General features: G+C 40.9%; 1 protein-coding gene across 3 annotated transcripts in view; it reads left to right on the top strand.

The window, feature by feature from the left end:
* The window catches only part of TLN2 (talin 2), a 261,616-nt gene that overhangs the window by 175,066 nt on the left and 59,454 nt on the right, over positions 1-27,096 (top strand). For all 3 annotated transcript variants that reach the window (XM_073652730.1, XM_073652729.1, XM_073652728.1), the window contains exons 20-29: positions 367-661; positions 1,348-1,514; positions 1,600-1,728; positions 2,673-2,786; positions 4,614-4,727; positions 6,613-6,747; positions 6,825-6,953; positions 8,241-8,343; positions 23,994-24,202; positions 26,847-26,966. In XM_073652730.1, coding sequence (XP_073508831.1) covers positions 367-661; positions 1,348-1,514; positions 1,600-1,728; positions 2,673-2,786; positions 4,614-4,727; positions 6,613-6,747; positions 6,825-6,953; positions 8,241-8,343; positions 23,994-24,202; positions 26,847-26,966 — 1,515 coding nt within the window. The remainder of the gene's footprint in view (positions 1-366; positions 662-1,347; positions 1,515-1,599; positions 1,729-2,672; positions 2,787-4,613; positions 4,728-6,612; positions 6,748-6,824; positions 6,954-8,240; positions 8,344-23,993; positions 24,203-26,846; positions 26,967-27,096) is intronic.

Below are 27,096 nucleotides of genomic sequence, written 5' to 3'. Positions count from 1 at the left end.
TTATTAGTTATTTAATATTGTTTTGTCTTTTTACCCCATTATTGACACTTTGAGGGTCAGTCAGTGTAGGACAAGCCTAATTCTACCATGACTGGTGAGGGGAGTCAACAAATTTACTTAAATAGGCACAAATTTTACTTCATGTTTGTGACAACTCTTTGCCAGCGGACAGAAGATAAAAATGTCAGACAGCCGTAACTTACAAGCCACAGCCCTGTAACATCCCTACTGAATGAGAACATTCAGGATTACAACTTTCAAGACCTTTCAAACTTTTTTTTTGATTTACAATAGAGCAAATTTGTTTGTCTTGTTCTTTGCAAGCCATAAATTACTGTAAGACATAATCATTGGTCTCCGTTGTAGGTGGTTAGTCCTACTATTAGCTCACCGGTATGTCAAGAACAGCTAATTGAAGCTGGGAAACTGGTGGATCGCTCTGTTGAGAACTGTGTGCGAGCCTGCCAATCTGCCACCGAAGATCTGGAACTGTTAAAGCAAGTCAGCGCAGCGGCCAGTGTGGTCAGTCAAGCCCTTAATGACCTCTTGCAACACGTCCGCCAGTTTGCCAGCCGCGGGGAACCCATTGGCCGCTATGACCAGGCTACTGATACAATCATGTCAGTCACAGAGAGCATTTTCAGCTCCATGGGTGATGCAGGTCAGTGCTGCTAATAAGTAAGTGAATTTACAGGTATGAATATAGGAGACAAAGGCATGGTAATTATTCGTATTTGTTACCTTTTAAGTGAATCTGTCACCAGATTTTTGACACCTAATGTGAGGGCAGCATAATGTAGAGACAAAGACTCTGATTCCAGCGATTTGTCACTTACTGGGCTGCATAGTTGAGTTTTGATTAAAATCATTTTTTTATCAGCAAGAGATTATCACTAGAGGACTAGTAAACCTACTGCCATGTAATCCTCCATATTCATGAGCTGTTTAACCCTGATCCCACCACTGATTGGCAGCTTCCTGCCTATGCACAGTGTACACAGAAAGCTGCCAATCAGTAGTATCGGCAGGGTTATACAGCACTCTGCATTCAGAGAACTGGTAGATCTGCAGCAGATAAAACATTGATTTTATCAAAATAATATCAAGCAGCCTAGTAAGTGACACATCACTGGAATCGGGGTCTCTACCCCTACATTATGCTGCTCTTCGATGGGGTAGCAAAAACCTGGTGACAGATTCCCTTTAATTGTGTGATTTCACAGTGGTTTCTTCAATAACTATAAGTGCTGTTATTGAATGTAAATCCTTGGATGTTATGCTTAGATACGCTTGCTATTGATTTTATGCAAAATACAGTTTTACTAGAACGCACATGTATATTTGTAGGAGAAATGGTGCGGCAAGCACGGGTGTTAGCGCAAGCGACATCAGATCTGGTCAACGCTATGAGATCTGATGCGGAGGCAGAGTTGGATATGGACAACTCCAAGAAACTGTTGGCTGCTGCCAAGCTTCTGGCTGATTCTACTGCACGTATGGTGGAAGCTGCTAAGGTAGGCAGAGGACTGAGGCCTCATTATTCCCAGAGGGTGATATATCTATATTTATTGGTGTGTGACTAATACTTATTATGTGCAGGGAGCTGCTGCCAATCCTGAAAATGAAGATCAGCAACAGCGGCTTAGGGAAGCAGCGGAAGGTCTGAGGGTGGCTACCAATGCTGCAGCCCAGAATGCCATCAAGAAGAAGATTGTTAACAGGCTTGAGGTGAATGACTTTAGTCTTCTGGCAATACAGTAATCTTTTTTTTTTTTTTTTTATATAGTAGAAGACATCGCTTCACACAGTGGTAAAAGGCCAACAACACATAGTAGGGCTCCAGGATTACTACAGAGCAAGATTGGCTCCCTGATCTCTAGTATCAGGAAGCCATGACTTAGGAACAGTGATGGCCCACCTTTCTATAATCTGAGAAATACGATATTCTTTTCTACCTATTGTTACTAATTAGCAGATTTTGTATCTCTGCAAAAATAACACAGCAGCACTCTATATGCACTAAGATGTATGCAAACATTGAATATATGAAATCTGGAATTCATTAATTCTATGTAGAATATACTTATAAAATTAAGGTAATTAGCGCACACATTGGTCAATTCATGTGAGCCCACCAGCCATGACAAGGCGTGCCTTTTTTTTTTGTAACTTGACAAACTCTGCTCTCTACAATGTCACCTTTAATGATGATACATTTTAAAATGTCTCGTTCAGGCAGTAAATGTTCATACCATGTATTTCCATGCAACCCTTTGTCTACTTTCCCATTTGGGATTGTTCTCCACCCAAATGTGTAATAAGCGCTATGTGTCAGCATTCACACAATGCAACACTGGAGGGAACGGGCCATTTTATGTTATTAACATTCCATTCAATTCTGGTTTTATACAAGTATTAACCAGCGCACGTTTCCAAAAGCAATTGTCGTTTTATAGTCTCATTGTAAAGGCTTCATCATAAACGGGATACTTCTCCCGCAGACTGAATGTGCCCCACACCATAGAAATTGAAATTAGAAACACATATTTTGATGACTGGGGAATATTCTTTTTACCATTGCTATAACTTGTATACGATTCTCCATTTGATCATTCATTCCCCTTATGTTGTAGTCATTTGTGTCTCATTTGTTTTGTGCTTTATTTTTGAAGGCCGCCGCAAAACAAGCCGCTGCAGCAGCTACCCAGACAATCGCAGCCTCTCAGAATGCGTCAGTCTCAAACAAGAACATGGCCGCTCATCAGCAACTGGTCCAGAGCTGCAAGGTATCTGGGAGACCACTGCATTTTATTTTCCAGCGCGCATCAATGCAGCAGTCATGTCTTATTGTATGTATCGGATTTAGAAAGACTTGCCCATGTTAATCTAGTGCTGACAACAAGTGCTATGACCTTCTGTGGGTAAGGAACGGTGGGGCAGATTTATCAAGACTGTCTAACCGAAAACCTGTCCTTGTTGCCCAAAAGCTACCAAACACACATGATTTTTCTACTCTTGCCCTCCTTATTGCTCACTTGTCTTAGCGATTGTACAGGATGTTAAGAAAACATGGCTTTTCTTCCCTGCATAGTGCCACACGTATCTGTAGTTTGTGAGTGGTATTGCAGCACAACCTACACATTTTAGGATAGGACTACACGGTGACATGTGTCGCACAACATTGTGATTGTAGTGTTGCATTGAGTCATCACCTCTTATGATTTCCTTTTGGTGTTGCGTTATGACCGTCACAAGTGTTTCTAAATGTGTTGAAAATTCTGTCGCTGGTCATATGTGGCTCACTTGCCATAAACTTCATTACATGTTGTATGCAATTGTGACTTATATGGGATAAATAGGAATAGAACAAAGCTACAGCACCTGTAAAAAAGACTTGGGTGTACTAATAGCTCATAGACTGCACATGAGTCAACAGTGTGATGCAGCAGCAAAAAAGGCAAACACAATTCTGGGATGTATTAAGAGAAGCAGAATGTCTAGATCACGTGAAGTAATTATCCCCCACTACTCCTCCTTGGTCAGATCTCATCAGGTCTGGGCACCACATTTTTAAAAAAAGACATCGAAAAACTGGACCAAGTTCAGAGAAGAGCTACCAGGATGGTGACTGGTCTGCAAACTATGTCCTACGAGGAACGGTTAAAGGACCTGGGAATGTTTAGTTTGCAAAAAAGAAGGCTAAGAGGAGACTTAATAGCGGTCTATAAATATTTGAAGAGATGTGACAGTGTAGAGGATCATCCTTATTCTCATTTGCACATGGAAACACAAGAGGCAATGGAATGAAACCGAAAGGGAGAAGATACAGATTAGATGTTATAAAAAAACTTTTTGACAGTGAGGATGATCAGTGAGTGGAACAGGCTGCTACAAGAGGTGGTGAGTTCTCCTTCAATGGAAGTCTTCAACCAGAGGCTGGACAGACATCTGTCTGAGATGGTTTAGTGAATCCTGCATTGAGCAGGGGGTTGGACCAGATGACCCTGGAGGGCCCTTCCAACTCTACCATTCTATGATTCTATGAATTATTTATTTTTTACAACAAGGTCACAGACAAGTTGCACAGATGTTTTTGGTTGCACTACTTGTCTGAGAATAGCTTTTACACATCACTAATCCTGGTGTAGCCTCAGCCTTAGTTATGCTGAGCTGTAATACCAACTGCAACCCGTGGACAAGGTGCTGTTGTCTCCAGAAGAAAGCAGCTAGGAGAGAAATACATATTTTGGAGTGTTTGTAGATTCAGGATATAGATTAGAATGGAATATCTGAATAATCCTCTTTTTGGCCAGAATTGAGGATGCAATGCCAAATGCAATATTTCCTTTTGTATTCATACTTCTAAATGTATTAGAACAGATGGAGAGAGAGAATTGGGGAGATTTATTAAGACCTAATAGTCCACTGCAGCCAGTTCATTTTTAAAAGAGCCTATGAAAAATGAGCTGGAATATGATTGGTGTCTGTGTGCCAGTCTCCCAGGTGTCCTTTACAGCAGGTTTGATAAAACATACCCAATGTATAATGTTTAATGCACAGACTATATGGACTATATTGTGTGAATAGTGATATACCCTCCCTTTGTTTCCCAGGCTGTGGCCGACCATATTCCCCAGCTGGTACAAGGTGTACGAGGCAGTCAAGCTCAGGCTGATGATTTAAGTGCACAACTAGCTCTAATTGTCTCCAGCCAGAACTTTCTACAGGTGAGAATCCAATTCTTCTCTATGGCGGCATTATTCTAGCGGTGTGTTTCCATGGGACGATTGTTTGCTGCATATTATAGTACCGGCATTTCAGATAAGAGTTTATACAATTTCATCCACATTCTGCAGAGAAAATTCTGAGACTAAATCAACCTCATGTTTTTTTTAGTTTTTGTCCATTGGTGTGTACAGGTGGAAAATATCATACAGTAATGTACCCCACCGCACCCTCCTCGGTCATTTGTTGCCTCTCCTTCACTTCCTCAGTCATTATTGGTAGGCTGCAGCGATGACACCACCTCTGTTGTGCATATCACCGCTGCAGCCAATCGCTGAGCTCAGAAGCCTGTGCAGTCTACATCTGCAAAGCTGCTGAGCTCCGTGATTGTCTGCAGCAATGATGTTCCCAGCAGAGATGAGGTCATCACTGGAACCAATCAACAAAAATTGAAGCAGCGGAGGAGAGGCACTGATGGACCAAGAAATGGGGGAGGGGGGAGTATAGCATTGTATTTGTTTTACATGTTTGCAGTCCTATGACCCCAAAAAATTGAAAAGGGACAGCCACTTAAAGCGTTGTTTCCATATACGACAACTAGGAGTTTTATGTTTGTATCTATTAATGCAGAATACATGTCTGTAAGGGTAAAGTTTAAGATAAAACAATAAATAAATTGAGAATTGATTGCCATGCTCCTAGAGAGTTTGTTCACTTTACAAAATGGCCATTTCCTTTTGGGGTTTGGCAGTAAATCCACTTGATTTGTAAAATGTGTTCAGATGAGAGGTACGTCATAAGATCAGGGATGGCGTTTTCTGTGCATTCATTATCAGATTATACACTAATACTGTAGATTCCCCAGGGCACATAACCTTCCTCTGAATTCATTTCTGGTAGGAATAGTAAAGTGTTCTCTGACTCATTGCAATGTCTTTTCAGATGTGGCACGCTTCTACACTCTGCATTTTTTTTTAGATCCATTTAGGCCTAGGAATAGCTGAAATCTTTAACAAATATTCTAGGGCTCACACAGCACTATACTTTTGTACTATACTGCTCTATTGTATTGACTGTTGTGCTGCTTATTGGCCCAAATAGCTCCCTATTAACAGTTATACACTCAAACCTCTGGTTGTTATAGGGAATCTGTCAGCAGGTTTTTGCGATGTAATTTGAAGACCGCATTAGATTGGGGCTGAAACAGATTTGAGTGATGTCCCTTATTAGGCTGTGTGCTGTTTACTTATAATGAATTATCTCCTGGAGATTATCACTGCCTGGACTACAGCTTACACAGCACTAGTCCGACCACACCCCCTCTGATAAGCAGCTCACTGTCAATAGACTATGTACATACAGATCCGGGTGTGGGCGGGATTAGCTTTCTCAGCTCTGCTGCATTCTACATCTAAAAACTCTTGATTGTGTCACAACTGCTTCACTCAGTAATCAAAGCGATACATTGCTGGAATCAGGGTCTCTTTTCCTACATCAGGCTGCTCTCAGATGAGGTAGCAAAAACCTGCTGACAGGTTCCCTTTAATAGTAATCTGCTCTAAGTTCCTACAATGCTTTTGGTTTCAGTGACTAATAGTGTCATCTTTAAATCACATTTATGGTATTTAAAATAAATATTGTGCTGTCATTGAAATTATCTCAGTAAATATGACCTTATATGCACCTATGGGCCCCCTACAAAAAATGAAAAGGGACAATCCCTTTAAGTGTTATACGGCAGCTATGAGTCGTATTGTTTGTATATAATAATGCAGTGTAATCAATCGGTAAGGCAAAGTTAAGAAAACTTTTTTTTTTTTAATTGCCATTTTCCAACAAAAATGGTTTACTTTATAAAAATGATGTATTTCTTACTATTTAATACAGCCTGGAAGTAAGATGGTTGCTTCTGCCAAAGCTGCTGTACCCACTGTGACAGATCAAGCAGCTGCCATGCAGCTAGGTCAGTGCGCCAAGAACCTGGCGACCAGCTTGGCAGAGCTGCGTACTGCTACACAGAAGGTGAGCAACTGAAGTGTATGCTCCTGTATTTGGAAAAGATGAATGACAAGTTAACTTTTTATTATCCTGTTACCTAGGCCCATGAAGCTTGTGGCCCTATGGAAATTGATTCTGCCTTGAATTCAGTCCAAACGCTTAAGAATGAATTGCAGGATGCAAAGATGGCAGCTACAGATGGGCAACTGAAGCCCCTTCCAGGGGAGACGGTAAATAATACCCTTCTAAAGGCACTTTGTCTGAAGAATAAGCCATGATGTAGTATATCCATTCTAATCACTTGGCCCGGACCGAGTTCTCTTTATTATATGATTGTAATTGCAGCAGGATTTTGCATTGTATTTACTATAGTTACATTTACAGAAGAAGCCATTATTGCAATATGTCTCTCTGGTATTAGTACCTTGATGTTGGTATAGAAGTGATTGCCAATATTCCTCTGAATAGAATGTTGGAAGCTTGTTTCCAATATGCTAACATAATAGCTCTAATATGGAGATCGATAGTAAGTGATAGTCCTAAATAATGCTATTTTCTCCAAATTGATTTGCACTGGGCATTTACACTAATGGGTAATGATTCTGGCTAGGACTATACCGGATCTGTATGTTACACCTAGCCCCCTGTTCACATTTGCTGTTCATAGCATTTAATTATTCCACACTGTAGATCTTGTGTGGCACGGAGCCTCACTGTTTGCAGTTTTAGGAAAAACAACTATTTTGTGGCTAAACATCCCCATTATCCTCAACGGGAAACATTCAAGCTGGAATTATCCCACCTAAAAAAAACATATGGTTGCCTTTTATAATTCATGGTTTCCAATAAAAGTGGTTCTAGGAAAACTCCCTCCAAGTATTTCTTTAAAGTGTTTGTTTTGTGGAGTAATCCCTTTTTAGGACCGAAGCCAGCACTTTGCTGTCAGCTATCACCAGGGACAATCTGGAACCAGCCATACATTTTGCTGCGGGAGAGATGTTGTATTACTAAGGACGGGTCCGATGCACACAATGGGAGCTTCTCTGTTAGAAAAGCTCGATCTTACCATCATGTCTATACCTCTGTGTACTAATATGCTGTTTTGCTGCTTTTTTACATGTGGCCATACTTTTCGATGGAACAGCTATTCCTCCTGATCCTTTACATACGCTAGCTCAACTCCTCTATGTAAGCCGCTGCCAGAGGCGCAGATCAGCACTGAGGACAGTAGGATCGAGCATGTTGAAACCTCATATGCCTGATCATTCTTTTCCTTGGAGAGTTGGGACACCCCTATAAACAGTACCTCCAAAAGTCACCAGTTTGGTTAACATTCTTGATACACATATGACCCACATACCGACCAGTAGTTTTATCTGAAAGTTTTTTGTATCGTTATCGAAGACAAAGTGGCAGATTTTTAAATTTGCTATTTGCAGAGACAAGTTAGTAAATTCTTATCGATACTGTACTGCATATAGGGACTCTCATGTTCCTTTTACTCTGTGAATTTGCAGCTGGAGAAGTGTGCCCAGGACCTTGGCAGCACATCCAAGACTGTTGGCTCCTCCATGGCTCAGCTGCTGACATGTGCGGCTCAGGGGAATGAACACTACACAGGTGGGAGTTTCTTCATTCCTGTTAATGCTATCAGATATTAATTGGATCATATGTTTTTAAAATATGTTCATAATCCAGTGTACCATTTTTTAAGCTTCTACTAAAACTTTTTGGCAGTGACTTTCTCTTCTCCTCCATAGTTAATTTATAGGTAAGATTAAGGGGAGACTGCAAAAGTATGTGTCCAACTTAAAGGCGTTTTCCAGGCTCTAGACAAATTTCTGCAGTCATTTTTCATGAATGCAGATTACAGAATTGTCTGTGCGCAATGTGCACACTTATCAGGATTTCCCTGTATTTCTAGCAGGAGTGTGTCATGTTGACCGCAAGTATGCGATTTGCTTTGTTGTATCAAAAGTTAGCCCCTGGTATGGTACCAAATACTTATTTGCACAGTAAGCAGTATTATTATTATTATTTATTATTATAGCGCCATTTATTCCATGGCTCTTTACATGTGAAAAAGGGGATATACATAATAAAAACAAGTACAATAGTCTTGAACAAAAACGCGACGGCGACTGGTACAGGAGGAGAGAGGACCCTACCCCTGAGGGCTCACAGTCTACCTACATTCAGGACTGGAGAGAAGTTCAGCGCCATTATACAAATGAGAGCATATAACGGAGAAGCGCACTGTGGTAGATCGCTCACTCAGCTGCACACGGAGGTTAGAAACAGATACGCTGTCTCTTTAAATTTCGTGTTGGTTTATTAAAGTGCAAAATAAACCAACATTAGGTCCATAAAAGAAAACACAGCCCGCTGGGCTAAAACAGGAGGACCAAAACAAAATGGCAACACAAAGCACAGTCCTTGTGGTAGCAGAGATCCGCCTGCTCAGAGTTTAGCAACTCCACATGGTTCAAGTCAGCTCAACAAAAACATGTCTGGAGTTTTCCTCCCCAGACTCACTGAACACTGAATGTCTCAGCAGGCGGAGTATTTAAACCCCAGACCACACCCTTTGGTGGAGATATGGTGAATGGCCCCCCGCCCGCACTATGGACATTCACAAAAAACTGGCCCATTTAAATATGGCTGATTAACCCTCTTAGCACATCCCCTTCAGGAGAAGATTTCCAGTTTCACATCACTGAAGCTAACAGCCTTAGTGAAATATATCTCCCCTCTGACACTGTCACAGCACACAAAACTGGATACACAAACCAAAATCTTTATTAAATTATTTGAATACAGAAATGTTAAAAAGGTAGGGGGTAGGTGAATAGTGGCTGGGGGCCAAAGGGGGCACCACAGATTGGCAATGTATAGGCAATTAATAAAACATAACTAGATTATGTTTACTTTGCTGGCATTGAACCATGATAAGTCTACTGAAATCTAGTACTGGCCATAATTCCATACTAAAGTGCTATGTGCAATAACAGAAATATTAAGACCAAGTATAAAACACCCAATAGAAAACATAGTTCAGCCGTTTGTAAGAAGAACTAAACACTGTACCTGAGCAAAGCGATGGTGCCACTTCCCCTATGCGCGTTTTGGCGACGTGCCTTCTTGGGGAGTCCATGCACGCACGCACATACATATAAGCATGCACATACAGTGGTGGGCAAAAGTATTGGCACCCCTACAATTCTGTCCGATAATACTCCGTTTCTTCCTGAAAATGATTGCAATCACAAATTCTTTGGTATTATCTTCATTTAATTTGCTTGCAAGGAAAAAACACAAAAGAGAATGAAGCAAAAATCAAATCATTGATCATTTCACACACACCTCCAAAAATGGGCCAGACAAAAGTATTGGCACCCTCAGCCTAATACTTGGTTGCACAACCTTTAACCAAAATAACTGTGAACAACCGCTTCCGGTAACCATCAATGAGTTTCTTACAATGCTCTGCTGGAATTGTAGACCATTCTTCTTTGGCAAACTGCTCCAGGTCCCTGATATTTGAAGGGTGCCTTCTCCAAACTGCCATTTTGAGATCTCCCCACAGGTGTTCTATGGGATTCAGGTCTGGACTCATTGCTGGCCACCTTAGAAGTCTCCAGTGCTTTCTCTCAAACCATTTTATAGTGCTTTTGGAAGTGTGTTTTGGGTCATTGTCCTGCTGGAAGACCCATGACCTCTGAGGGAGACCCAGCTTTCTCACACTGGGCCCTACATTATGCTGCAAAATTTGTTGGTAGTCTTCAGACTTCATAATGCCATGCACACGGTCAAGCAGTCCAGTGCCAGAGGCAGCAAAGCAACTCCAAAACATCAGGGAACCTTCGCCATGTTTGACTGTAGGGACCATGTTCTTTTCTTTGAATGCCTCTTTTTTTTCCTGTACACTCAATGTTGATGCTTTTTCCCAAAAAGCTCTACTTTTGTCTCATCTGACCAGAGAACATTCTTCCAAAAAGTTTTAGGCTTTCTCAGGTAAGTTTTGGCAAACTCCAGCCTGGCTTTTTTATGTCTCGGGGTAAGAAGTGGGGTCTTCCTGGGTATCCTACCATACAGTCCCTTTCCATTCAGACGCCGACGGATAGTACGGGTTGACACTGTTGTACCCTCGGACTGCAGGGCAGCTTGAACTTGTTTGGATGTTAGTCGAGGTTCTTTATCCACCATCTGCACAATCTTGCATTGATATCTCTCGTCAATTTTTCTTTTCCGTCCACATCTAGGGAGGCTAGCCACAGTGCCATGGGCTTTAAACTTCTTGATGACACTGCGCACGGAAGACACAGGAACATTCAGGTCTTTGGAGATGGACTTGTAGCCTTGAGATTGCTCATGCTTTCTCATAATTTGGTTTCTCAAGTCCTCAGACAGTTCTTTGGTCTTCTTTCTTTTCTCCATGCTCAATGTGGTACACACAAGGACACAGGACAGAGGTTGAATCAACTTTAATCCATGTTAACTGGCTGCAAGTGTGATTTAGTTATTGCCAACACCTGTTAGGTGCCACAGGTAAGCTAGAGGTGCTGTTAATTACACGAATTAGAGAAGCATCACATGATTTTTCAAACAGTGCCAATACTTTTGTCCACCCCCTTTTTTAGGTTTGGTGTGGAATTGTATCCAATTTGGCTTTAGGACAATTCTTTTTGTGTTTTTTCATTGAAGACAAATTAAATGAAGATAATAATACCAAAGAATTTGTGATTGCAATCATTTTCAGGAAGAAACTGAGTATTATCTGACAGAATTGCAGGGGTGCCAATACTTTTGGCCACCACTGTACATATATGCACGCACGCACATACATGTACGCACGCACGCACGCACATACATGTATGCACGCACGCACATACATGTACGCACGCACGCACGCACATACATGTATGCACGCACGCACATACATGTATGCACGCACGCACATACATGTATGCACGCACGCACATACATGTATGCACGCACGCACATACATGTATGCACGCACGCACATACATGTATGCACGCAGGCACATACATGTATGCACGCAGGCACATACATGTATGCACGCAGGCACATACATGTATGCACGCAGGCACATACATGTATGCACGCAGGCACATACATGTATGCACGCAGGCACATACATGTATGCACGCAGGCACATACATGTATGCACGCAGGCACATACATGTATGCACGCAGGCACATACATGTATGCACGCAGGCACATACATGTATGCACGCAGGCACATACATGTATGCACGCAGGCACATACATGTATGCACGCAGGCACATACATGTATGCACGCAGGCACATACATGTATGCACGCAGGCACATACATGTATGCACGCAGGCACATACATGTATGCACGCACGCACATACATGTATGCACGCAGGCACATACATGTATGCACGCACGCACATACATATATGCACGCGCATGCATATACGCACGCAGGCACATACAGTACAGACCAAAAGTTTGGACACACCTTCTCATTTAAAGATTTTTCTGTATTTTCATGACTATGAAAATTGTACATTCACACTGAAGGCATCAAAACTATGAATTAACACATGTGGAATTATATACTTAACAAAAAAGTGTGAAACAACTGAAAATATGTCTTATATTCTAGGTTCTTCAAAGTAGCCACCTTTTGCTTTGATGACTGCTTTGCACACTCTTGGCATTCTCTTGAACAGTGCCTCGTCACATGGTGCTGTCAGTCGAGAAGTAGCCAGAATTCTCATACACACGTGGTCAAAATTGTTGATACCCCTCGTTTAATGAAAGAAAAACCCACAATGGTCACAGAAATAACTTGATTCTGACAATAGTAATAATAAATTAAAAATCTATGAAAATGAACAAATGAAAGTCAGACATTACTTTTCAACCCTGCTTCCACAGAATTTAAAATAAAAAAATTCATGAAATAGGCCTGGACAGAAATGATGGTACTCTTCACTTAATATTTTGTTGAACAACCTTTTGAGGCAATCACTGCAATCAAACGATTCCTGTAGCTGTCAATGAGACTTCTGCACCTCTCGACAGGTATTTTGGCCCACTCCTCATGAGCAAACTGCTCCAGTTGTCTCGTGTTTGAAGGTTGCCTTTTCCAGATGGCATATTTCAGCTCTTTCCAAAGATGCTCAATAGGACTTAGGTCAGGGCTCATAGAAGGCCACTTCAGATTAGTCCAATGTTTTCCTCTTAGCCATTCTTGGGTGTTTTTAGATGTGTGTTTTGGGTCATTATCCTGTTGCAAGACCCATGACCTGCGACTGAGACCAAGCTTTCTGACACTGGGCAGCACATTTCTCTCTAGAATCCCTTGATTGTCTTAAGATTTCATTGTACCCTGCACAGATTCAAGACACCCTATGCCAGATGCAGCAAAGCAACCCCAGAACATATCAGAGCCTCCTCCATGTTTCACAGTAGGGACAATGTTCTTTTCTTGATATGCTTCATTTTTCCGTCTGTGAACATAAAGCTGGTGTGTCTTGCCCGAAACTTCCATTTTTGTCTCATCTGTCCATAGGACATTCTCCCAGAAGCTTTGTGGCTTGTCAACATGTAGTTTGGCAAATTTGAGCACTTTGAATCAAACAATGACGGATGGTGCGATCTGACACTGATGTTCCTTGAGCTTTAAGTTCACCTTTAATCTCTTTAGAAGTTATCCTGGGCTCTTTTGTTACCATTCGTATTATCCGTCTCTTTGATTTGTCATCAATTTTCCTCCTGCGGCCACGTCCAGGGAGGTTGGCTACAGTCCCATGGATCTTAAATTTCTGAATAATATGTTCAACTGTAGTCACAGGAACATCAAGCTGCTTGGAGATGGTCTTATATCCTTTACCTTTAACATGCATGTCTATAATTTTCTTTCTAATCTCCTGAGACAACTCTTTCCTTTGCTTCCTCTGGTCCATGTTGAGTGTGATACACACCTTGTCACCAAACAGCACAGTGAGTATCTGTAGCCCTATATACAGTCCCACTGGCTGATCACAAGATTGCAGACACCTGTGATGCTAATTAGTGGACACAACTTGATTTAACATGTCCCTTTTGTCACATTATTTTCAGGGGTACCATCATTTCTGTCCAGGCCTATTTCATGAGTTTAATTTTTTTTTTAAATTCTGTGGAAGCAGGGTTGAAACGCAATGACTGACTTTAATTTGTTCATTTTCATAGATTTTAAATTTATTATTACTTTTGTCAGATTCAAGTTATTTCTGTGACCATTGTGGGCTTTACTTTCATTAAACGAGAGGTACCAACAATTTTGACCACGTGTGTACAAATGAACTGGAATTGCAACCATCTCTCCACTGACAGCGGTGCGTGTTAGGAACCTGTTCTCGAGATCGATGCTGATCCCTTTTTTGGGACCTGTATCTGCAATACATATGCCATAATTATATGAGATGGGAATACTCCTTTTAAATAAATTATGCCTTTAATCCCTCCTTACTCTCTAGTGATATAACATTAGGTTAACAGCCATCTTTCCATAGCAGTCTTTCTAGAAGATTATAACATGATGCAAAGTAACAACATTTTTTTTCTTTTTTCCTAATGTCAGCATCTCACAAATACATTTAATGAATGTAGCAAATAATTTCTTAAGCTGCTGCCATTTCCTTGAGTCTGTGACTTATTTTCTGTAAATGATGAATACTGAAGCTATCTAATGAATGCAGAAATGTTATGTCAGTTCTTTTAATGCTCTTATTTGACACTGTTCTGTGCATCGTGCAGGCTTTGGAGGAAGGGTGTAGGGTAAAGGATTGAGAAAAAGCCATTCATTACTTATTCCATTAGTTTCATGTAAAATGTTACAGCTGTAGAAGAATCCTCAGCCAAGTAACTGGGCTTAAAAGGTCATCATTCTAGATGCCAGTCTTGAGTTGTAAATGAAGCAGATTGTTCCTAGAAAGCATTTATCTTTCGAGTTTGCACTAAGGTTTTTATACACCTTTATTCCCATCATTATAAACCTCATCCACCCACGCTGCTGGATGAGCACAGTATGTACCATGGGTCTGGTATTAGCGAAGTACAAATTTGGAACCTTTTTCTCACTCCCCTCATAATATCTGTCACTGTTAGTCTGTCCATTTAAGGCAAAAACTTCTTGTGAACTCGAGCAAGATTGAATCGGCTTAGTGCCCATTATTACATGATAAAGTGGATAAATTAAATTGAGAGAAAGACTTTGCATTTAATTTAGTAAAGTTTTGTGTTTCATTGATTTTATGAATATGTTTAGGAAAACAAATTTTAGCCATTAACATGAGAATTGTTGGGTGTTTTTTTAAAGGGTAACCAAAATTTAAAATCTAATTTCATAAATCAATAGTGCACATGACAATAAGCAACTTTGTAATATACCTTATCAGAGAAATCTGCTTCTTTACAAGACAGATCATTCAGTCTCAAAATTCTCAATTCCTGAGAATAATCTGTATTCTGTGAAGACAGACTTTCCCATTACTGGGATAGTAGATGGCAGTTGGTGCTGATACAATTCTATGAAGACTGGAGGAGGGAGAAGCTTTACCTCCTGCTCACCTCCTCCCATCTACATTAAAACTCATCAGTACCCATTGCCATCTTCTATCTTCGTAATGGAACAATTTGTCTTCAGATTGAGAATTTTGAGAATGACGTTTGTTTAATGACTCCTCGACATTTCAAGATGTCTGCCTGCTGTCAGTGTATTTAGAGACTGCAAATAGGGTTCTGACCTACCCCTGTCCACATGCCTAATAATTATGTCCACAGAGGCAGTCCTATGTAAGTTTAAAGGTCTTAGTCACTATTTAGACTCAGCTGCTGTGTTGCCGCCGCATCCAAGAACTTCCAGCAGCCGCCGCCGTCAAGGGTGCCAGGTGTCGCACCCCTACCGATCAGATATTGGCGGCCTATCCTAAGAATAGGTCAATAATAAAAATGGTTTCTGTCTCCTGTCCCAAATTCACATAGGACCTTAATTTAAAGAGGGATGTTCCATTTTTTCACAGTAAGTGGTGATCTTGAATGTATGGTTAATTGGTGCATAAGGCATGTTAATATATGCAAAGTATATGGATAACTTTTCATTACAGAATTCAAAGTGATGCAAGTGCCACCTTTGGAATCTGCACCTTTTTACAGGATGGGGCAGCCACTGTCAGCAGAGAGGTGACTGCATATGTGCAGCTTTCTCCTAATTTACTTTTATGGGGGTTCCAAAAATGGCCAAGAAGTCTTATTCTATCATACATATACTGTACTGTACTGGCACATTCTCAGTAGCCGTTTGCATGCCTGTAACGTCCACCAATCTGCTCCGGTAGGCCTGGATTGTCATCAGCTTTGAGCTTATGTGTGTGTATATATATATATATATATATATATATATATATATATATATATATATATATATATATATATATATATATATATATATATATATATATATATATATATATATATTATACAGTACAGACCAAAAGTTTGGACACTCCTTCTCATTTAAAGATTTTTCTGTGTTTTCATGACTATGGAAATTGTACATTCACACTGAAGGCATCAAAACTATGAATTAACACATGTGGAATTATATACTTAAGAAAAAAGTGTGAAACAACTGAAAATATGTCTTATATTCTAGGTTCTTCAAAGTAGCCACCTTTTGCTTTGATGACTGCTTTGCACACTCTTGGCATTCTCTTGATGAGCTTCAAGAGGTAGTCACCCGAAATGGTCTTCCAACAATCTTGAAGGAGTTCCCAGAGATGCTTAGCACTTGTTGGCCCTTTTGCCTTCACTCTGCTGTCCAGCTCACCCCAAACCATCTCGATTGGGTTCAGGTCTGGTGAATGTGGAGGCCAGGTCATCTGGCGTAGCACCCCATCACTCTCCCTCTTGGTCAAATTGCCCTTACACAGCCTGGAGGTGTGTTTGGGGCCATTGTCCTGTTGAAAAATAAATGATGGTCCAACTAAACGCAAACCAGATGGAATAGCATGCCACTGAAAGATGCTGTTGTAGCCATGCTGGTTCAGTATGCCTTCAATTTTGAATAAATCCCCAACAGTGTCACCAGCAAAGCCGCCCCACATCATCACACCTCCTCCTCCATGCTTCACGGTGGGAACCAGGCATGTAGAGTCCATCCGTTCACCTTTTCTGCGTCGCACAAAGACACGGTGGTTGGAACCAAAGATCTCAAATTTGGACTCATCAGACCAAAGCACAGATTTCCACTGGTCTAATGTCCATTCCTTGTGTTCTTTAGCCCAAACTTGTCTCTTCTGCTTGTTGCCTGTCCTTAGCAGTGGTTTCCTAGCAGCTATTTTACCATGGGGAGGGTGCAGCGGTGCTGGGGAAGAAGATGGCTAATAGGTTGGAGGAGTTTTTAAACTAGAGACGGGGGGGAACCAAGGAAATAGGTGGGATGTGAGGCAAGCAAGGGGGAAGGGGAGAAGTGAATATAATGAGGGTGGCGAGGGGGGTGGGGATAGTACAGTTAGATCATTAGAGAAGAATAGGATGCTAAATAACCCCAAAGTTTTATCTTGCATGCTGACCAACGCAAGAAGCCTGACCAATAAGGCGGATGAGCTGCAGGCGCTTATATCGGAGGAGAGGTATGACATCGTAGGTATAACAGAGACTTGGCTAGACGATAGCTACGACTGGGCGGTAAATTTATTAGATTATAGTTTATTTAGAAGGGACCGGAAACAGGGGAAAGGCGGAGGAGTCTGCTTATATGTAAAGTCATGTCTAAAACCCAGACTAAGGGAAGATATAGGAGAGGGAGAAGAGGGGGTCGAGTCCATGTGGGTAGAGATAGAGGGAACTAAAAATAATAATAAAATATTACTGGGGGTCTGCTATAAGCCACCAAATATAACAGAGGAGAATGAGAATCTGCTATTAGGACAAATAGACAAAGTAGCAAAACATAATGAAGTGATTGTAATGGGGGATTTCAACTACCCGGATATTGACTGGGAAACAGAAACCTGTAGATCTCAGAAAGGTAAAAGGTTCTTGACAAATATTAAGGATAATTATCTCTCCCAACTAGTGCAGGAACCAACGAGAGGGAAGGCCGTGTTGGACTTAATATTGACTAATAGGCCTGATAGAATAACTGAGGTACAGATAGGGGGGCACCTAGGTAATAGCGACCATAATATTATCGACTTCAAAATGCCCTTCAGTAGGGTTATCAATAAGGGAACAACAAAAACATTAAACTTTAGGAGGGCGAAGTTTGATCAGCTGAAAGAAAGCCTTCAACTTATAGACTGGGACAAAGTTCTTAATCAAAGGAATACGAATAGTAAATGGGAAACCTTCAAAAGAATTCTGAATACTCAGTGCGAGAGATATATACCGTATGGGAATAAAAGGGCCAGAAATAAGAGGAAACCAATATGGTTGAACAAGAACGTAAAAGGGGCGTTAAATAGCAAAAAAGAGGCATTCAAGAGATTAAAACAGGAAAACAGTAAGGAGGCACTAATGTGTTACAAGGAAAAAACGAGAACCTGTAAAAAACAAATAAAAATAGCGAAGGAGGAAACAGAGAGACGTATTGCTAGGGAAAGTAGATCAAATCCCAAACTGTTCTTTACGTATATAAATAGTAAAAGGATTAAATCGGATAATATTGGACCGATAAAAAGTGAGGAAGGCAAAATCATAGAGAAAGATGAGGATAAAGCTAATCTATTAAATAATTTTTTTTCGACAACTTTCACAAAGGAAATCGAACTAACAGGAGAAATGAGAAGTGACAAACTTAATCCTCCACTAAGTATGACAAATCTAACCCAAGCTGGGGTACAGAAACGCCTCGGTAACATTAAAATAAACAAATCACCAGGACCTGATGGCATACACCCACGGGTACTAAGGGAACTAAGTAATGTGATAGACAGACCGTTATATCTTATATTTAAGGACTCTGTTGAGACTGGGTCTGTGCCACTTGATTGGCGACAGGCGAATGTAGCCCCAATATTCAAAAAGGGAACGAAAAGTGACGCCGGAAACTATCGGCCGGTGAGTCTGACGTCCGTTGTGGGCAAAATTTTTGAAAGCTTCATTAAAGAGGCAATTACAGAGCATCTTGATGCTAATAATCTTTTAATCCCGAACCAACATGGATTCATGAGGAATCGCTCCTGCCAAACAAACCTGATTGACTTCTACGAGGAGGTTAGCTCTCGAGTAGATCAGGGGGAACCAGTGGATGTCGTGTATCTCGACTTCTCAAAAGCGTTCGATAGCGTGCCACATAATAGGTTGGTATACAAAATGAGAATGATGGGGCTGGGGGAAAATGTCTGCAAGTGGGTAGCTAACTGGCTAAAGGATAGAAGGCAGAGGGTGGTTATAAATGGAATATACTCAGATTGGGTAAGCGTCACTAGTGGGGTACCACAGGGGTCTGTACTAGGCCCATTGTTATTTAATATCTTTATTAACGACATAGTCAACGGGATAAATAGTAAAATATCAATATTTGCAGATGACACAAAGTTATGTAAAACAATTAATACAAAAGAGGACAGTGCAGACCTACAGAGGGATTTGGATAAGCTGGGTAGGTGGAGCATTAAATGGCAAATGAGGTTTAACGAGGAGAAATGTAAGGTCATACATATGGGAAGGAAAAATGGAAGTCACCAGTACTCACTGAATGGGAAATCATTGGGGAATTCAGAGATGGAGAAGGACTTGGGCATCTTGATTGATAGCAAACTAAATTGGAGTGCCCAAAGTCAGGCCGCTGCTGTAAGGGCAAACAGGGTAATGGGATGTATCAGAAGAGGTATAGCTGCAAAGGATGAGAACATTGTTCTTCCACTGTACAAAGCACTGGTCAGACCACACTTGGAATACTGTGCTCAGTTATGGGCCCCAATATATAGAAAGGATATAAATGAGCTTGAAAAGGTACAAAGGAGGGCAACAAAATTAATAAAGGGAATGGAGGGACTGCAATACCCAGAGAGGTTGGCAAAACTAGGACTATTCAGCTTGGAAAAGAGAAGGTTGAGGGGGGACATAATAAATGTGTACAAATATGTTAGGGGACAGTATAGAGATCTTGCCCGGGATTTGTTCAAAAGGAGGGATATTACGGTAACAAGAGGGCACTCACTAAGACTGGAAGAGAAAAGGTTTCAGCACCAGCATAGGAAGGGGTTCTTTACGGTAAGAGCAGTGAGAATATGGAATTCACTGAGTGAGGAGACGGTAATGTCGGATTCACTACACCAGTTCAAGCGGGGACTGGATGCATTTCTAGATACCAGGCAGATTTCAGCATATACTTAAAAATAAAATAAAATAGTAGGTTGATACAGGGATTTATTCTGACTGCTGGTTTCAGAGTCGGGAGGGAATTTTTCCTCAGGTGAAGATTGGCCAAATCATTTGGGGTTTTTGCCCTCCTCTGGATCAACTTTAGCAATTACAGAACTAACAGGTCGAACTTGATGGACGCAAGTCTTTATTCGGCTTTACAAACTATGTTACTATGTTACTATGAAGGCCTGCTGCACAAAGTCTCCTCTTAACAGTTGTTGTAGAGATGTGTCTGCTGCTAGAACTCTGTGTGGCTTTGACCTGGTCTCTAATCTGAGCTGCTGTTAACCTGCGATTTCTGAGGCTGGTGACTCAGATAAACTTATCCTCAGAAGCAGAGGTGACTCTTTGTCTTCCTTTCCTGGGGTGGTCGTCATGTGAGCCAGTTTCTTTGTAGCGCTTGATGGTTTTTGCAACTGCACTTGAGGACACTTTCAAAGTTTGTCCAATTTTTCGCACTGACTGACCTTCATTTCTTAAAGTAATGATGGCCACTCGTTTTTCTTTACTTAGCTGCTTTTTTCTTGCCATAATACAAATTCTAACAGTCTATTCAGTAGGACTATCAGCTGTGTATCCACCAGACTTCTGCACAACACAACTGATGGTCCCAACCCCATTTATAAGGCAAGAAATCCCACTTATTAAGCCTGACAGGGCACACCTGTGAAGTGAAAACCATTTCCGGTGACTACCTCTTGAAGCTCATCAAGAGAATGCCAAGAGTGTGCAAAGCAGTTATCAAAGCAAAAGGTGGCTACTTTGAAGAACCTAGAATATAAGACATATTTTCAGTTGTTTCACACTTTTTTGTTAAGTATATAATTCCACATGTGTTAATTCATAGTTTTGATGCCTTCGGTGTGAATGTACAATTTTCATAGTCATGAAAATACAGAAAAATCTTTAAATGAGTAGGTGTGTCCAACTTTTGGTCTGTACTGTGTATGTGTGTGTATATTCTGCAGCTAAAATACATATGTTGTAAATAATATATGGGTTTTTGGTAAGGATTCAGTATACCTGGACTCATGCATACGAACACCAAGGATATTAATGAATGAAATGCAGGTTTTTCTGAATTTTTTCCCACCGAAATGTCTATCAGTCTGACCAGCTGCTCCAGCCTGCAGATCAGATACCGTTTTCAACATGACAGGTTCTCTTTAAATAGTATTGTTCTTTGTATTTCCTGCTCATCTAGGAGAGAAGGGACAGCTAGGAGCTTATTTGTGTGCAGTGTTCCCGTCACTGTCCCTGATGAGGCCTCACGAACAGTTCATCTATGTCTCCCCATATTCAGTTATCCTTTCCAAATGACTTAAACCCTCTGTTCTGAAATAAGTCCATTACTCATCTGGCTTATATGATGTAACCGCGTGCAGGAGATAAATCTGCCTGATAAAGTACTGTCCCCCTCCTAGAAATGCCACTTGGGCGGATCATCTTAAATGATTGTAATAAGTTCTTGAAGTAATGCACAGAGGCAGCTCAGACACCCAGGAAAGGCTGGTGAGACAGAATGGCACCAGTGTATCTTCCAGCTCCAGCAGCGGATGAAAGTGTAGTAATGCATTATCTGGCCGCAATGTTTTCTGATCTTAGTCCAAGATGGGGGAGTGATCTAGATAAGCAACATGTAACAAGCAGGAAAACTGCAGGCAGTATACAGAGCAGCATTCTACTATGTATATGTATGCTTGTCTGTCCGCTGCTATATAAGATACCCATTACAATAGCATCAAGGTATACACTGAAAATGTAAAATGTGAGATATTATGAATAAGTCGTCAGTATACTGTTCCCTATTTCACGTCATATATTTTCAGTATTCTACAGCTGTGATTCTGTAGACCATTGTGCTATTCAGAGCAGGTCTGATGTCCTCACAGCATAAGAACACAATGTTATTCAGGGCCTTTCTGAACAATGGCCTCTGTGTAATGTGTCTTGGTGTGCAGCCAGCATCCGTATCACTAACTTATCAGCGTATACGTTGTCATAAAAAGGTGTGTCCTTGCTTTCCTCTTGGAAATCACTTTAGATGACTTTGACCCCGTCACTTTGATTATTGCTAGAAATTATTTTATGTTGTAATGGAATCATTAGATTGAGGCCGAGCTTTTGAATCTGTTTTTTTCGTTGTCTACTTTAGTTTCATCGCTTTTTTTCATAACCGAATATGTATTTTCCTTTTGCATCCGCTGTTTGACGTTGACTCAGCTAAGCTCATTCTCATGTTTTCCTTATTAGTGTTAATTTAAAGGGAATTTGTTAGCAGGATTTCACCCCAAAAACTATTTACTGTATTTTACTTACTATAAGACGCACTGGACCATAAGACACGCATCCCAAATTTTGGGGAGGAAAATGAGAATAAAAAAACATTTTTTTTAAATAAAATGGTGATGCTTCTTATAGTCCCATTTTACAGTAGCTTACCGGGGAAAGCGGCGGTGGTGGAGCTGGGTCACAGGAGACAGGGTCTCGCTGCTGCAGGAAGCTGGCTGCGGTAAGGGTGGGACGATGCTGTGGGCCCTAGGCTGGGAGGAGCAGGTGTATCGGCTCTACGGACCCTGGACTTTCAGAAAATGTCAGCGTTGAGCGGAGTCCCTGCATTCTCTCTTTGATTTCACTGTGGTGGGGCTCAGGAAAATGGCTGCCTGAAGCGGCCTATGTGCAGATTGAGTTCTTGACTCCCGAGATCTCGATCTGCTCATGCGCCGCCTCCGGCCGCCATTTCCCTGAAGCACACTGCAGGGAAATCAATGAGAATATGCGGAGACTCTGCTCAACGTCGACATTTTCTGACAGTTCAGGGCCCGTAGTCTCGCAAGCAACGGGACACCCCCTCCTCCCAGCCCAGGAACCGCAGCATCGCCCTTCTCATGCTGCCTCCTGCTTCCTGTGACCCCGTTCCACTGCAGCTGTCTTCCCCTCCCCCTCTCCGGTTAGCTACATCCGGATTATAAGACGCACCCACATGTTCCTCCCAAATTTGGGGGGAAAAAAATGCGTGTTATAATCCAAAAAATACAGTACATGTGCATGTAGCTCTTTTAAAGTCCAGCAATATCTTTACATGGCCAGTCCATTTCTCCGTTACTGAGAAATCAGCGTTTGTATTGATATGCAAATGAAGCTGAAGGGCTCTGATAGATCTGAAGCTAAATACCGGTAGGTGTAGTCAGGAGACCAAGGATATTTCTGTGCGGTTTATTGTCAATGCATTTCAAAGTTAACTAATTTCTTCATCAGCACAAACCACAACTCTTTGGTTTGTCCTTATGAAGAAGTTTGATAACTTTGAAATGCCACCTCCTTCTGCTTGACTAACAGCCCTGTGTGACTTCAGGCAAAGGAGCAGGCAATCAAGAGGAGGTGGCATATGGTGGGAAATAGAGCTGGAGTGACAGAGCTGATAAATTCCCTTTAAAGCGGTTGTCCCCAGAAAACCTGTAATGAAGATTGTTGAGGAAAAGTCTGCTGTTCTTGCCAGAATATGCAGTAGGCATACCTTTTTCTATGCCGTGGTATTTGGTAGCCTTTCAAATGAATGTCTGTGCATGCGATATGTGGATCGTTAGATGCCAATTCACTCTGCCTTGGAATTGACCTTTAGGGACTCCCTTCTATGATGTTCTTATGACTAACCAGACGCTATAATTGATGGCTAAGTGTAAAATTTCTCATTGCAAATAAGTGACCGCTGCAAAGTGCTCCATATATAACAAATTATTTTACTATTTCAAGTTTTTCTGTAAATTCATGACAGTACTTGTTTTTTTCCACAGACCTACTTATTTGCTATCTCTCATCTGCTATAACTATTTTATGTGATTTTCCTTTTGTAGGTGTTGCTGCAAGGGAAACTGCACAGGCTCTGAAAACCTTGGCACAGGCAGCGCGAGGGGTTGCAGCTTCTACTAGTGATCCACAGGCTGCAAATGACATGTTGGATTCAGCCAGAGATGTAATGGATGGCTCAGCCAAGCTCATCCAGGAGGCAAAGCAGGCGCTAGTGGCCCCCGGGGATGCTGAGGTCCAGCAGAGGTTGGCACAGGTCAGGCATCTTCAGCAGATGCAAGTAGCATCCATATATATTATCTCTCTGTAAATTCAGAAATATATCTGAAATTTTAATAAACCTATAATTTTCTTAAATATAAGACCGTTTGTATAGCTTGGGTTGCACGGCTGTTAACATAGCTCTTTCATCACATATCACAATACAAATTCCGTACGTTATTAGTAGATCTACTGATGTACTTACTAGGTACAAAAAAAGTAGGGTTAATTTTGGCTATAGTATATTTAACTTTGAATAAGTAAAATCCCTAATTCGAATATAAGTAAAACAGCTAATTTAAAATGATGGAATGGTCAATTTGGTGATTAAAATTCCCCACAAATTTCCTTTGCAACCAGGGCAGGTTCGTTTATGTCACTCTAAAGCTCTATGTCCCATCCTGCCCACCAATCGGACTCGCAAAAGAGCGAACTTGTCACCACTGCTGACCACTGTCTCTTAGTAGATGATTATATTCTGCATAAAATAGCGACTCTGAAAAATCTTCTCTTCTGACTGTATTGTGCGATTCTACTGTTACTTCTCCTGGCAATGCATACATTGATAAACTGAATGTTACCAATTGTCCTTTTTAATATTGTGTCCCTTTACACTCTAACACTGCTACGCATTGATGGATTTAACAATTTCATGAACTTCATATTTTGGTCAAAAATGCTTAAATATATATTAGTGTAGTGTATATAATAATGATAATGTGTGTGTGTATATATATATATATATATATATATATATATATATATATATATATATATATATATATATATATATATATATATATATATATATATATATATATATATATATATATATATATAAATATATATATATATATATATATATATATATAAATAAATAAATACACAGACCAAAAGTTTGGACACACCTCATTTAAAGATTTTTCTGTATTTTCATGACTATGAAAATTGTACATTCACACTGAAGGCATCAAAACTATGAATTAACACATGTGGAATTATATACTTAACAAAAAAGTGTGAAACAACTGAAAATATGTCTTATATTCTAGGTTCTTCAAAGTAGCCACCTTTTGCTTTGATGACTGCTTTGCACACTCTTGGCATTCTCTTGATGAGCTTCAAGAGGTAGTCACCGTAAATGGTTTTCACTTCACAGGTGTGCCCTGTCAGGCTTAATAAGTGGGATTTCTTGCCTTATAAATGGGGTTGGGGCCATCAGTTGTGTTGTGCAGAAGTCAGGTGGATACACAGCTGATAGGCCTACTGAATAGACTGTTAGCTGCTTTTTTGCTTGCCATAATGCAAATTCTAAGTAAAGAAAAACGAGTGGCCATCATTACTTTAAGAAATGAAGGTCAGTCAGTCTGAAAAATTGGGAAAACTTTGAAAGTGTCCCCAAGTGCAGTTGCAAAAACCATCATGCGCTACAAAGAAACTGGCTCACATGAGGACCGCCCAAGGAAAGGAAGACCAAGAGTCACCTCTGCTTCTGAGGATAAGTTTATCTGAGTCACCAGCCTCAGAAATCGCAGGTTAGCAGCAGCTCAGATTAGAGACCAGGTCAATGCCACACAGAGTTCTAGCAGCAGACACATCTCTACAACAACTGTTAAGAGGAGACTTTGTGCAGCAGGAATTCATGGTAAAATAGCTGCTAGGAAACCACTGCTAAGAACAGGCAACAAGCAGAAGAGACTTGTTTGGGCTAAAGAACACAAGGAATGGACATTAGACCAGTGGAAATCTGTGCTTTGGTCTGATGAGTCCAAATTTGAGATCTTTGGTTCCAACCACCGTGTCTTTGTGCGACGCAGAAAAGGTGAACGGATGGACTCTACATGCCTGGTTCCCACCGTGAAGCATGGAGGAGGAGGTGTGATGGTGTGGGGGTGCTTTGCTGGTGACACTGTTGGGGATTTATTCAAAATTGAAGGCATACTGAACCAGCATGGCTACCACAGCATCTTGCAGCGGCATGCTATTCCATCCGGTTTGCGTTTAGTTGGACCATAATTTATTTTTCAACAGGACAATGACCCCAAACACACCTCCAGGTTGTGTAAGGGCTATTTGACCAAGAGGGGGAGTGATGGGGTGCTACACCAGATGACCTGGCCTCCACAGTCACCAGACCTGAACCCAATCGAGATGGTTTGGGGTGAGCTGGACCGCAGAGTGATGGCAAAAGGGCCAACAAGTGCTAAGCATCTCTGGGAACTCCTTTAAGATTGTTGGAAGACCATTTCCGGTGACTGCCTCTTGAAGCTCATCAAGAGAATGCCAAGAGTGTGCAAAAGCAGTCATCAAAGCAAAAGGTGGCTACTTTGAAGAACCTAGAATATAAGACATATTTTCAGTTGTTTCACACTTTTTTGTTAAGTATATAATTCCACATATGTTAATTCATAGTTTTGATGCCTCCAGTGTGAATGTACAATTTTCATAGTCATGAAAATACAGAAAAATCTTTAAATGAGAAGGTGTGTCCAAACTTTTGGTCTGTACTGTATATACAGTATATACATACATATATATAGATATCTATTTGTATATATATATATATAGATAGATAGATAGATAGATAGATGTAGTATATAACATAATTTATTTATTGATATTTTTTTTTTTTTTTTTAGGTGGCTAAAGCGGTGTCTCATTCACTGAACAACTGCGTGAATTGTCTTCCGGGACAGAAGGATGTGGACATGGCTCTTAAGAGCATTGGAGAGTCCAGCAAGAAGTTGCTTGTGGATTCAGTAAGTGTTTGCTCTTGGTGTTCAATGTCTTTTTTTTTTCTCTCCCAATGGGGGTTTGGTAAAATAGTGGCAAAAACCTTTGCAGTAGTGTGCAGGTCTGTTGCAGGTGAAGCTGAGACCTAGCTTGTTA

This window comes from Phyllobates terribilis, unplaced genomic scaffold (genome assembly GCF_046119375.1).
Source record: "Phyllobates terribilis strain yellow unplaced genomic scaffold, ASM4611937v1 Scaffold_11__3_contigs__length_659146591, whole genome shotgun sequence".
Taxonomy (NCBI): Eukaryota; Metazoa; Chordata; class Amphibia; order Anura; family Dendrobatidae; genus Phyllobates; species Phyllobates terribilis.
This window is presented reverse-complemented; position numbering and strand designations above follow the sequence as displayed.